At 34.3% G+C, this 14,694-nt stretch overlaps 1 protein-coding gene across 1 annotated transcript in view; it reads right to left on the bottom strand.

Annotated features, from left to right (window-relative positions):
* LRRIQ1 (leucine-rich repeats and IQ motif containing 1) overlaps positions 1-14,694 on the bottom strand; it is a 193,977-nt gene that overhangs the window by 67,090 nt on the left and 112,193 nt on the right. Inside the window, exons 19-22 of the mRNA XM_014535275.1 lie at positions 5,654-5,743; positions 4,871-4,992; positions 4,249-4,344; positions 3,902-3,984 (exon numbers count right to left, since the gene is read on the bottom strand). Of these exons, the coding sequence (XP_014390761.1) occupies positions 3,902-3,984; positions 4,249-4,344; positions 4,871-4,992; positions 5,654-5,743 (391 nt within the window). The remainder of the gene's footprint in view (positions 1-3,901; positions 3,985-4,248; positions 4,345-4,870; positions 4,993-5,653; positions 5,744-14,694) is intronic.

A 14,694-nucleotide genomic window follows, 5' to 3' on the forward strand; every position in this document is an offset into this window, starting at 1 on the left:
TTGGAGTCTGCAGTCACTGGAGCAAGCAAGCCTCATGTTCGCTTCCAGCTGCCTGGCTGCCGGCCGCCATCTTGGCTGACAGAGTTAATTTGTAAGGATATGCTGATTAGCCAATGGGAAGGGTAGCGGTCGTACGCCAATTACCATGTTTCTCTTTTATTAGTGTAGATTAACTTTGTTTGCTCCAGCTTGCTCTTTCTTTTCTCTAATTATAAAATTCAAAATGCATAAGCATGATAAATGTTGGAAAACATTATGTCTTCAGCCTTATGTCCATAGCCCTTAAGCTTCTTACCATCTGTTCTTCACCAAAATCCCTATGCCCAGGACTCATCCTCTCTGAGGAGTGGTCCATGTCAAAGCCAGTCACTCACTCTCTTTCCCCACTTGGCTCATCTCATTCTTGCTACCAATTATACTCACTACCTTTAGGTTATTGACCCTCATCTATACTAAGAAAAGGGTAATATGCTAATTAGACTGGGAGACCTTACGGGAGACCTTCTGGATGTCCTTCTGGACAAAGCCATGGCGGCGGGGCTTGGTGAGCAGTTAGGAGCCAGCAGTCCCGGATTGCAAGAGGGATGTCCGACTGCCGGTTTAAGCCCAATTCCCCAGGATGTCCGACTGCCGGTTTAGGCCCAATATCTGGAGGATTGGGCCTAAACTGGCAGTCGGACATTCCTGGGGGGTTTCAGATTGGAGAGGGTGCAGGCAGTGCTGTGGGACACCCCCCATGCATGAATTTTGTGCACCGGGCCACTAGTGTATTCAATAAACCAGCAACTCTCACCTTGCACATAATGTGTTTGACTACAGTACCAAACTCTAAAGTTTCCTAGGTATCTGTTAGTTTCCAGAGCAGATCACCACATGCTGAAATTCTGTGCATAAGGCAACAGTAAAAACAAAAACACAAACATATAAAACCCCACAAAAACAAGACTAGTTATAACTGGTTTGTGCTTATGTCCATCATGAGGGAAATATCAACAACTTACTAGGAATAACAATAATCAGAACCCAAACCCAAATTGAGTAAAAACAATCATGGTAACTTCTCACAATTTTGTATTTTCTCCTGTGGCTTCCCGTCAATTTCCCTGGCCCTGCCCCTCCTCCTCCTGCTTCTACTCTTTAAAGCAAATGGGCTCATTTATCACAATAGAAGTCATCAATACTGAGTCTCCCCTGATGGCTGCCCACACTGTGTGTTTCCTCAGCCCCTTGCTTCTTCATTAATCAGTGTTCTCAGTGGGATTATTACTCTACCTGCAACTTTCTTTAAATAATTGACCCCATGCCTTTTGCCCTATTCTCACTCTCATCATAAATCAAATATTATTGTCTCATATATCCCTTGGCTAATAAATATATGTAAAAGATATAAAAAGAAAATATTATTAAGTGCTTGCTAAGAGCAACTTGCTCTAAGGTTTTTCATAGCAGAAAGTTGAACCAAAGCTTCCATACTCCATGCATTTATGCTTCACCTCCTTGAAAACTGTGGCTGTGTTAGATTTAGGATGTAACTGGTTCCATTTAATTAAAAGTTCCTATTCTCTGAAGCCCCACCTGCCACCCTCCCTACCCCCACAGAGCTGGTTAGTCTCCAGTAGTTTTAAGGAAAATGTTGCCCTCTGGTGGCTTGAAAATTTCAAGTTGTCCATGTAAGATATATCTCCATTTATATTTGAAAAGTATTAGTAAATTTTTAAGTTCCATCAGAATTTAAATATTTAAAATATTATTTTAAGTTTTTAGTGAGTAGAATTTTTAAATTATGGTCATTCTTTTCGTCATATTCAAATAAATAAATAGCATATCACAGACTAATTAAATTTTAAAACTGAAAAAGTACTAGGAAATGCTTTAGTCTATAAAGAAGAAGACCCAATAACAGTGTTAAATAATTTGCTCACAGATACAAAATGACATAAGTCTATATCATCAATCTGGTAGAATTTTAAAGCATCATAATGGAGAAGGGCCCACTGATACTCTTTTTCTCTGTTAATCTTTGAATATTTCTATGATGTGTATCTGTTGTGAGGGGGGAGTAGAGAAAAAGAATGAGGAGAATTTATGGTTATTGTTAAGTTTTACATTTTAGAACTCAATTTTTAAAAAGCCTTTTATTTCATCAATCTAATAGTATTTTGGTAAAACAAAAGCTTAACAGGTAGATACAGAACCTCACACAGTAATAAGAATGCAATTGGTTTTATAGTCATGTAATTAGAGTAAAAATCCCAATAAAAATTACACAACTGCCATTTTGGATTTTTACCTAACAGGCCATGCTTAATGACCACTGTTAAAATGTTAAATTTAAGATGTAGTTGTTAACTTGGATGTCTAATTCTACTTTTCTGTTTGTTACCCTACCATGCCCCCTTGTGACAGATAAAAAGAGGTTTAATTTTTGCCTGATAATAATTATGTCTAATCTTTGGCCATTAAAGCAATTATTTTGATGTATAAGCATATATTCTTTATTCAAACTTTTGCTAAAACATATTATTTACTATGCTCAACCTAAAAAACAATTGCTCAGTTATAAGAATTAGTAAGAAAAATCTATGTATATTTCCAGAGACTGAGTCTAACAGAATAAACATTTCCTTAGCTTCAGTATCAGAAACCACGCAAATACTTTTTAAAATAAATATTGAGCATAAATTAGTAATTGTTTAACATTGGTTGAATCAGTTCTTAAGCCACTTCTGATATTTGAACTTGCCACAGGAGTTTCAGAAACTTTTATTATTATCAAAATAGCTAATGTTATAGTACTAAAAATATGCTTGAAATTAATTTTAATATTTTAAAACTGACAAACTTTTAGTACATAACAAAAAATACTAGTTATCTCAAAAATAAAAAATTAAGATGTCACTAATATAACATCAGAAAAGGAAAGTTGAACATTTGTGAATATAAAAATGAATTACCAGTACATTATCAATGGCTAGTAAGTACTATGCCAATACATATCAGTTATTCTTTGAAAACTAACAGTATTTTGGCTATTTTTATTTGTTTTTCTTTTCATTAAATATATATTATATATGCTACTTAGAATTATACTATTGAACTAATAATAAATAGTAATACATAGAAAAACAATAAAGATAAAATTAACCTTTTGAATGCTTCTTTGTATGCTTAAGTCTATGATTTCATAAGTAAATATTTATAAACTTATGAGTAAATGCAAATATATATGCAATTTGCAAGTTATAGATATAAAGTCATAATAACCTGCTATTTCTCTCCCTGCCACCTATTAACTATTCCACATATTAAGTAATTATGCTAACATGATTAAAGTTATCCAAAGAACAACAAATGATTTAAATAGCCTGATAAGTGGGATTGAAGAAAAGATGCTTTTCTATAACTAATGTGGATTTTATTTTCCCAAGTTCTACATAATTATGAAAGATACATATCATTGTGCTTCTTTTCCAAATTATCAAGTTCATAGCTAATGTGAACAGTTCATGGGCCTGATGAATTTACATAAATAGTACATTGACTAAACATGCAATTTAAAAACAAAGGAATAAGCACGTGAAGCGGATGCTCTTTAAAATCAACTTCTGCCAAAATAAACCTGCTCAGTAATAAATTACAGAATAATTTTTTTAGTGCACAATAGATAAAAGAATCAATAGCAAAGTAGATAAGAAATAGAAAAAAGTAAAAATAACATTTAAGAGCATAACAAATAATTTACTGTAATAACAATTTTATTATTGGAATTATTACCTCAGAAATACTCATATTTGCATTTCATTTCTGTTCTTATTAAATACAATTTGGTAAAAATATTTTAAAAGAATGTATATTCCACGTCAAACACACAGTTATTATTCAAAGAGCATTGAATACCCACCTAATTTTTTCCTTAATTTCTTCGATTTCATTTTCTGTGCTCTCTTCAGCATTTGCTGAGCAGTAGAAATATCCTTAAAGCCCCTATTAAGAGATTAAAATTAATAAAGACAAAACAAATATCCAGGCAATATTTATATAAACATATACATATAAACATAGATATCTGAATTATATTGTCTTAAAGCAAATTTGAATTTCCATTTAAGAATGTGAAATTTAACAGATACATAGTTTCTTCAAAACTAATAAAGGTATTTTTGAAATCTTGAAAAATATCTGCCTTGGACATTTAAGAGTCTTTCAATTTTAAATCTTTATTATTTTAGTGTAAAGTAGACCACATACCATTCTTCTGAAATTTTTTCCTCTTTTTCAGATTTTAGCAAACTCTTTCTGCTGGTCTTTGATTCAGGTGCCTGGGATAAAGTGCTACTTTCTGATCTGGCAATAGAAAAAACACACACAACTGAATCAACACAAGTATATCAGCACTTTTTTAAACTACAAGCTATTTATGTTGCCTCAAACTTGAAAATAAAATCCATTTAAGTTACAGAAAAGCTTTATCTTGAAAAGCAATAAATGTCTGCCATTAATTTAAAATGTTTACATTGCAATTACTTGAAGCATATTTCAATCGTTTTGTGGAAAGAAATGCAGCACCAGAATTTTTATTCTAATCTTTATCTCAACCTATATAGTAGTATTTAAAAGTTTACTTGTTTACAACAATTACATTATTTTACTGACACAAGTTTTGTAGTTTCTTGAATGAATCTACTACCTTACATATTTTTATTACCTTGAAAACTCCATAAAATAACTGTATATTAACACTAAATGTTGCTCCATCTTCTAAACAAGTAAAGTTGCTCCTATTTTCATTATTTTCCTACTTTTGCAAAGAATGTAATATTCTTCTTAAGTATGTCATTCGTGGGTCAATCCAAGAAGTCATTTGGCTTACCTGCCATTGAACTGTGTTTGTTCCGATGAAAACAAATTTTCTTTCTCATTACATAGCCATGCTTGAGCTGGACGACTTGGTAAATTAAGTGAAGCATCATCATTGTTTAAGGTTCCAGAAAACTTATCAGAAAAAAAATGTACATAAATATAAAATAAATTGAAAAATTCTGGCATTCATATTGTATTATTTTACATGTAGCAGAGAGCAAGTAGCCTCCTAAGGCAAATGTATAAAAATTGATCATTATAATAAAATGAAATTTATGTAATAAAGATATAAGTATTCTTTGTTGTAGTGATGAGGAATACTCTTTTTGGTATAGCTTGCATATACAAAATGATTAATTGCAAAGATCTTTAAAAATCTCAGGAAACAAAAACTTCAAAGATTATCAAATAAATAACAGATATTGCAGTACATTGACCTCTGACTGAGAATCTTCAGCTGTTGCCCTGTTAATGCATATTTTTATATTTTAAAAGTGCTTTCAACTAGTGATTTTAGTCTACTGCCAAATATGCAGCTGAACTGCATCATTTTTTTTTTTTTGCTACTGTGAAATAAAGTGTTGAAAGAAATCCAAAATAAAGAAAAAAATTAGGAGCAAATGAAAGAAAGGCTACATGAATAATCACATCTGGGGATGAGGAGGAAGTCAGAGGCTTCTAAAAGTAATTGTGTTTTTCAAGTCAATAAATTGTATTATTAATCACTGCGAAACAGCACAACCCTAAGAAATGAGCCCAGATCGAGCACTAAGAGGTTTCCATGACATGTTACCTTTGGCCAGTGCAGCTGGTTTGGTAGAAGCTGTGTTTGTGAAGGGAAGCAGGAGGGATCTAAAGCTCGCCATTCTTTCTCTAAGGCAGCCTGCACGAATAATAGCATGAATGTACATCGCTTAGCTTGCATAACTTTTACAAAGAATTTCTAAGTTGTCTTTATATACTACTAAAGTTAAGAAAACATATCAGAATTTTTATTTACAGGAAAATTTGCTACTTGTTATTGTGAGTTGTTATGCATCTGCTTAATGCAATCATTCTAAAAAATGGGATAAGATTTTTTTTTTATCCCCAGTGGAATAAAGTGAGAACTCGAGTACTCAAGTGCTCTAACAGTGAGAGGTGCAGACTGCTCAGTGTATTTAACCGTTTGATAACTATGACTCTGAGACAATGCTAGATATAACGGAGGGAAATAATCTATTAGTTATTTATAATATAAATTATAATATCTTCCATTAAACCTCACTATTGAAAATGTATAGTAGTTTAACACATTAGTATCCATTTTTCTATAAACACTATAAGATAGCTTTTATTTAATATTTTTCCAAAATTTCCCAAATTTTTTGAATAGATAGAAAAATATTTTTATGGCAATATAAGAATCACAGTTCTTAATATTGTATTCTCTCATTTAAGTGTTTGAAGTAAAAAAAGATAAAAATTTTAAATAAGATAAAAAATTTAAATTTTGAAAGCTCCCATTTTAAATCCCTTTACTCTTTACCTTAGAATATCTTTATTTCATTTATGTAATTTACAAATTTATTTATCTTTCTATAATGAGACTATACTAGTTATGCTAGTTTGTATAACTTCGGACATAATTACCCAAATTTTATTTGCTTGGATGATCTAATCTGATTTAGAATAAACTTCCGTGGCTCTACAATGTTTTTAGAATCTTTATTTTAAAAAAAAGATGATCAGAATACCAATAAACTTGTTTCTTAAAGGTTCTAAAATGATTAACATATTTATGATTTAAAAACTAGCATCATTATGTTCTGGGGAGATGGGAGTGCAATTTTCAATTTATACTTTTGCAAAATTTCTTGACCATTGCTTGAAAGACCACTGGGAAGGCAACACTAAGATATCCTAACTACAGGCTAGCATTGCAATGAAAGACTTTCACTTACATAGCATTTAGTCTTAGGAAGCCTAATCAAATTTATATTATTTGAATATCTATGCAAATAGGACACCTTTGATGAGTGTTAAACAGATACGTTGTCCAATTCCATCAAGGCAGAGATCACTGACATATATATCACAGTTTAATCCTAGTTAGATCTGGTTTAAGAATGCTATTTGATGCAAAGGTGCAAACAGGTTTCTGGGCTCAGATTTTTAAATTATTTCTTTTGTATGACAAATAAAGGCAAATCCAGATATAGCTCAGGAAAGATCAAGACCTACAGCATATCAGCTACGATCAAATTAGTGTTCTTATTCTGGTGAGAACAGAGAAGATGTGGAGATGTAGAGACGATATTGTAAAAGGCAATGTTCCAGAGGATTCTGGGAAGATGGCGGAGTAGGAAGCACCAGGAACCTGTCTCCCAATTGATGTAACTATGTTGGGATTCTGGGGTCTATGGAAGGCTTGTGATTTCCAGGGGAAAATTGGATGGTAAATTGAAGTTAATTTCGGTCAATTTCAGCCCTCACCACAGTAGCAGCTATCTATCTTCCATCCCCAACCCCGAGGCAGGCAGCTGCTCATGTGTTTCTGAAGCAGCTTGCACACAGCATGTAGGAGTCAGGGTAGACAATGAGGACTTTGTCCTCCAAATATTGGGGATCTGTTCTCTAATGGTTGATTATTGCTTCTGACCACAGAGGTGCAAAGAGCTTTTGTTGTTGCACCTGCTCTATTGTTGCAAGCCCTGCCCTGCCAGCTAAATGATTTCCAGGGGACTTCCAGGGCTGGTGTCCCCCCTGCATCTTCATTTTTCCCCCTTTTCCTCTTTTGGGAGCCAGACATTAAAGGCTAGGAAATTCGTTAAAATTTTTCTAGAAGATGAAAGCATTAATATAAAATGTTAAAGAAATTTTTAGTAATTATGTAATCATAACCAAATAATGTTACCAAGACTAATGATTTATATGAGTTCAAACATTAATATCAAGTCTATTTGGCAGTACCTAGAATGTTGAGGGGAAAATATCTCAAAATGTCAGGGAGGAATTGGCCAATATTATAAATATACTACTGTTTTAAAAATGTATATCAATAGATCATGATCACCACTGGATATTTATATAAATGCCAGTTATGGCTTAAGAAAACCTTCTGTTCAGATATTTTATAGCCCACAACTGAGGATCTGGAAAGGTTTCTGGTTACTAAAATACTATTAACAAATTTATATATTGAAAATGAACTTGAATTTAGATAAATTTGTAACTCTATTTTCACAATTGAGCATTTGATCAGATATACGTATACTATGTGGCTTTTGATCAGGGAAGGAATCATTATTCTATAATCCAACTTTGAGAGACTAGACTATAAGGCTATCAGAAAGAGGAGCTGCAAGAAATAAACATGTTTATTTGTATATTAATATACAATTCTGAATCCTAAATCTCATTTTCTAAACCCTCTTCATCATCAATGGAAAAGCTTATATTATTGGAGATTTCTGTTATATATTCCATGGGTGCCTCTTTTCACTAAACCAAATATGTCACTTTTCTTTTGCCTTTTCCTTTGCCTATACTTTGGGTTTTGTTTGTTTGTTTATTGTCTCTCAATGTACTATAATATGTAGTACTCCCTAGAGTAAATTTGAGATAGGGATCCAAATATGAACTCCAGAGCAAAAAGTTGCCTCATATAATGCATGTTATATCCTCCTCGAACATTATCCCTGCACTCTTATTGAATGTGACTTTGGTCTTAGACAAATAAACAAAACAAACACACACAACAACAACAACAAAACAAATCCAAATTTGTTGTGGTTTTTGTTTTTGTATTTATGATATATTAGCTTTCCTCTTCTTCTCTGTGTTTAGGTACTCATAAGAGGATTGGTTGTTTAAATTTAAAGACAACTTTATTTGTTCTTTATATGTTGGCTTCTAAAGAGCATATGTAAAAGAGAAAATTAAACTCTGTTAAATTAAGTCAACAACTAAAATTTACTTTATAACTTAAAGAGTGCAAAAAGAAGTGCCAATGTAGATCACTATGCCACATCAGACTTAATACACCTATTATTTTAGATATTTATTATGTTGTTATTTACATTTCATGACAAAGTGGCAACATTTTCAACAAAAGGAGATTTAGACCTAGGTTCATGAAGACATCTGCTAAAATAATTCATTTTATAAGGTGATACGTTGAGTACTCAAGGCCTAAGAAAATGTCTTACTCATCAATGTTTCAGAGGATCATTATGAGTAGTATGTAGTCGGTGCTCAATGTTGGGAGACAATTCTTCATGGGTCCCCCACATTTCTGCATGTCTTATTACAGATTTTTTTTCTCCAAGACTGTATTTTCAAAAATCTTTGTATAGCTAACAGGCTGGGAGGATAAGAGATATCTTATGTTTCACCGTACCTTAGAGGAACCTAACTTACTTCGTGTTACCCAGACTCATGGGGTGTTTGGCACATTGATTCAACTGATGGATTTGGGCATGGTTCATAGTAGAGGACAGAGCTAAAGTTCTCTCTTGGGTAGGATCTTTTATAATGTTGTTTTTGCTTCTATATAGACTAGAAATTGACCTGTTACATGTTTTACTTTTCCATCCCTAAGTGCCATCGGGGATTATCCCAATAAGGGAAAATTGCAGGCAGAGAAGTGCTAGTGTGATAAACTCTTATGACCAATGGGTCTGGATTTAGTGTGAGCATCTCTAGCTTCGATGTCCAAAGCTTTCACTATATAGATGAGATCCTGTAGGTTGTATGTGAATTATATATCAATTTTTAAAAATCCTGTTTCAATGGTCCTGATTATGGTGAGTATTATCACACACATTTGTATTCAGGGGCTAGCTGATAGATCTGAAAAAAATTCTGGGGCCTGAATTCTGAAGCCTGTTTATCAGTAGGTTCTGGGGACTCGCCTATGTGGGAAAATGTACAATGTTCAGTCTCTCCAGTAGCCAAGGAAAAACTCCTGTCTATTCAGCTCTTTACCACAAAAAAGGAGGCACAACATCAATCATATCAGACCCTTTCAGTAACGCAGATAATAGAAGTCTCTGTGAATGGTGGTTTGGCTATTTGGAACCTCTGTCCTCCAACTGGAAGCATCCTTGTGGTTTTGGGTTTGTGGCCCTTCTCACCCAGATGCCAGGCATATTTATATTGAAATCAGCTATTGCCATCCTACTGGACTATTTTAGAAACTAAATGATTGACCCATTGAGGCCTTGTGACTGTCTGGCTTGATGTTCTCAGTTTGAGAAGTCAGATTCAATCACCAACAGGTATGACAGCCCCAAAAGCCACACTTGTTAGAGTGGCTCAGTGGCATCTCAGCTTTACATGAAAAAGTGGAAGTCATACCTCTCAGGAAAACTTTGTCTCCACTTCATGGCCTAATCCGAAGCTGCTGGCTTGGAGGGACCTCGATTCACTCAGGTTCCCCTAATGCTTTGGCCTGGTTCAGGGATGGTTCAGCTAGGCTGAAACTCAACTGAATCTTGAGCTGCAGCCAATGGCCTCAGAGTTTGATCTGCCATGTGGAAAACTATAGACTCGCTGACTAAAGACACTCTGTTTGGGGCCCACACACCAGGGAAGCAAATCACAGCTGCACCTGATTACCAAACAGAACCATTCTGATTCCTCATGTGGACGTCCATGGTAAGGCCTATTCTCCATGAGACGAGTAGAATCATATCACTCACTGGGCCTGATTCTGTTTCTGAGGCGAGCCTTCCGGTGCTTGCCATACCTGTGACTTCTGCAAAACTTACTTAATTGTTTTACGGTGGAGGAGCCCATTCCATGGGTCCTTGTCTCTGCCTGCTCTTGGAAAATTGACCACACACATTACACCTTCAATACCTTACCTTTGTTTATACCTTTTCAGATGATCTATCAGCTGATTTTGGACATATAACTGTGACCCTTGAAACCTGTCTTCATAATTTCTCAATTTTCTAGACCATTGGAGTCTGACAGTTGTGTGTGTTTTATTACAAAATCCACTCAACAAGGAGCTAATAGTGGGACTCTACCCACTCACACTTCCTTTTGTCCATGCAATTTAATAAAGTAGTTTGATCAGTTAACTGAGGATCAGCAAGGATTAACCATTACAGCTACTTCCTAAGTAATAATTAGGAAAAATGCATGGCAGGTTTTGACAGCTCAGGATTCTATCCTGGTCACTCCTGTGCAAAATGCTTAGATATTTTCCCCAATAGCAAGTCTCAGGCCAGCATTATTGCCATATCTTCATGGTGAGGCCTGACCAAAGGGCGCTTAGGATAAGTTACATGGTTAAGTTTTATAAAAATGCACCCTTTCCTCTAGTTCCTCACCCTGCCAGATGGAAGGTCTAACTGTAGTGGAGAATGATTAGAAAAAGGATACAATTATAGCTAAATGAAGTGGAAACTGAAATTTTGAGGAGATAGATGGAAAACAACCTCTCAGAACCACTGAAGGGAATACCTTATACTCTGAAAGGTATAGGGGAGAGAAATTAGCAAACTTTTTTCCTTCAGAACTATCCCAGAAGACTTTATCCACAAGAAAAATGTTCCTAAATGGCTGCAAGCACCTTAAATTTAATCCATTGCCGGGTCTGCCATCCCTTTTCAGGAGGTTGTGGAACACAACTTGGTAATCATTTCCCTGAAGTTTGCTGGTTAGTCTATCATGACAACAGGCGACAGCCTAACAGCAGGAATAGAGTGAAAATCCTGCAGCTCCCATGTACATAATCTCTGAATGTTTTCTCCACCCCATTCTCAGTCATCCCATGGACTGGACAAATGCCACCTGGAAGGTGTCCTGCTCACAAATTACCTTCGAATGTTTCAGGAAACAACACTATCGCCCCGGAAAGTATTTAAGTCAGCCTGAACTCACTGGCCAGGGTTGTTTTAGATGGCAGAACTGCATGAAACTTCTTCATCAAAAGCCAAGAAGGAGTCTGTAATATCTAATACTTGCAGCTGTGCCTGGATTAAAGCCTCAATCTAGTGGGAAGGTAAATACAGAAACTTAAAGGTAAAACCACCCGGGCTATTAATAGTAACCTTAATTAATTGCATCATGAGGATAACCAAATGGTTTTAGTCCTAGCCTCTGTCAGATTATTTAGAGTGGCCACAGGAGTGCATACTTATGGGAAACTTTGCCATGTAGAATAAAGGGGTAGATATTGTTAGGAGACAATTTTCCACTGGGCTCTGACAATTATGCATGATTTATGGCAGCTTTTGTTCTGGACCGTCTTTTCAAAGATGTTAATATAGCTAACAGATTTGAAAGATGGAGATAGTCTTTTAGTGTTTCCCTCTGGGGAAGTCAACATTAATTGTTTGATATAATAAAGATACTGACATTCTCTGGAGCCTAAGATGATCAACATCACTAATAATCAGAGAAATTCAAATTAAAACTACAATGAGATATCATCTCACACCTGTCACAATGGCTATCATGAATAAATCATCAAACAACAAGTGATGGTGAGGATATGGAGAAGGGAACCCTAGTACACTGCTGGTGGGAATGCAGAGTGGTGCAACCACTATGGAAAACAGTATGAAGGTTCCTCAAAGAATTAAAAATGGAACTTCCATTTGACCCAGAGATCCCACTTCTGGGAATATATCCTAAATACCATGAAACACCATTCAGAAAGGATATATCACCCCTATATTCATAGCAGCGTTATTTACAATAGCTAAGATTTGTAACCAGACCAAGTGCCTATCAGGAGATGAGTGGATAAAAAGCTGTGGTACATCTACACAATGGAATACTAGGCTGCTGTAAAAAAGAAGGGTCTCTTACCCTTTGAGACAGTGTGGATGGACCTGCTAAGTGAAATACGCAGATCAGAGAAAGAAATATAGCATGATCTCACTTATTTGTGGAATCTGATGAAAAAAATTAATTGACCAGCAAAATAAAACCCTAGGCATGAAGGCATGGAACAAACTGACATATCTTGGCGGGGAGGGAACGAGAAGAGATAGACCAAAGAACTTATATATTTATATTCATAGCCCATGGACACAGACAATAGTGTGATGAAAGCCTGGGGCGGGGAGGCAGTGCTGGGTGAATGGGGGACAAAAGGGAGATAGAGGATATCTGTAATACTGTGAACAATAAAAATATATATATTTAAAAATAAATACAAATAATACATTATATATAAATTAGTTTATTCTAGAATACAAGGATTAATGTTTGAAAAATCAATGATATATGCATAAAAAGTATTTGATAAAATCCAAATCATATATAAAATCATCATGATCATGATCATGATAAACATATTAACCTCTTGGAAAGGTAAGAAGATGCTATGGAAGGTAACTTCCTTAATCAATTCAAGAACCTATATTAACAAATACTTTACTTAATGGTAGTATGTTGAAAGCTTTCACCTTGATTTGAGGAGCTAAAAAAAGATGTCTTCTCATATTCAACAATTTACTGGAGGTAGTAGTCAGGACAACAAGGCAAGAAAAATAAACTCAAGGCATAAGAATTAGAAAAAAAAAATAAAATTGTCATTCTTCTGAGATGACTTATTGTGTATACAGAATATTCAAAAGACTTGAGAGATAAACTACCAAAATTAATAAGTGATTTCAACAAAGTGGCAAAATACAAGGTTAATATGCAAAAATAAATATAATATCAGAAAACATCAACTACCTAGGAAAAAAAAATCTAACCAAAAATGTACAAGATCACTACAAGAGCACTGTGCACAAAAACCTTAATTGGCCTAAATATATGGTGGAATATTCTGTGTTCATGAATTTCAAAATGTAATATTCTAAAAGATATCAGGTCTCCCACATTGGTTTATAGATTCAGTGTATCCTAAGACAAAAATCCTAATATTTTTTTGTGCAAATTCACAGGATGATTCCAAAATTTGTACAGAAATGAAAAGGGTCAATAGAGCAGTAGTAGCACTTTCGTGAAGAGAAAGAACAAAATTGGAACTTTTTATAAGACTAAATATCAAAACTTATTATAAAGTATATAGTACTTAATGATGTAAGGATAAACAATATAACAATGAGAAAAATTAAGAGAATGCCCACACACAGTTACCTGAGTTTAAACAAAGCTTCTACTGCAATCCATTCTACAAAGTATGGTCTGTATAACAAATGGTTCTAAGTCAATGAGATAACCAAATGTGTGTGTATGGGAGGGAGGGGATCTCGACCCTTTTCTCACACTACTCACAAAAATTACTTCCAGATGAATCATGACTTAAATTTTGAAAGTTAAGATCATAAAGTTTCTATAAAATGATCTGGGAGTAGGCAAAGATTTCTTATATGTTAAAAAACTTTTGTTTTTAACTTAAAACTAGAAACAGTCTTTTCATCAAAATGAACCATAAGAGAATAAAAAATAAGCTTCAGAATTTAGAAGGGATATTTGCAAAGAAAAGGAGAGTAGTATTCAGAATATATAAAGAACTTCTACAAGTCAGTAAGAAAAAAGTGTACAACCTAACTGTAAAATACCCAAACTCTTGATCATATCACAAATGTGGATAACTAAATGGCCAGGGAGCATATGAAAAGGTACTCAACATTATTAATTATGAGAAAATTTCAAATTAAAACAATAAGATACCATGACAAAACTTACTGGAATAGAGGAAAAAGTCATGAAAATATAAACTGTTGGTGAGGATAAGGCTAGTCTAAAATTCTCATATTCTGCTTATAGAGCTACAAATTAATACAATCACTTTGGAATAATGTTAGGCACTATCTACTAAACATGGGTAAAGACTATGATCCAGAAATTCTATTCCTAAAAGAAATGTGAATATAT

The sequence above is a fragment of the Myotis brandtii genome, unplaced genomic scaffold, assembly GCF_000412655.1.
Source record: "Myotis brandtii unplaced genomic scaffold, ASM41265v1 scaffold141, whole genome shotgun sequence".
Taxonomy (NCBI): Eukaryota; Metazoa; Chordata; class Mammalia; order Chiroptera; family Vespertilionidae; genus Myotis; species Myotis brandtii.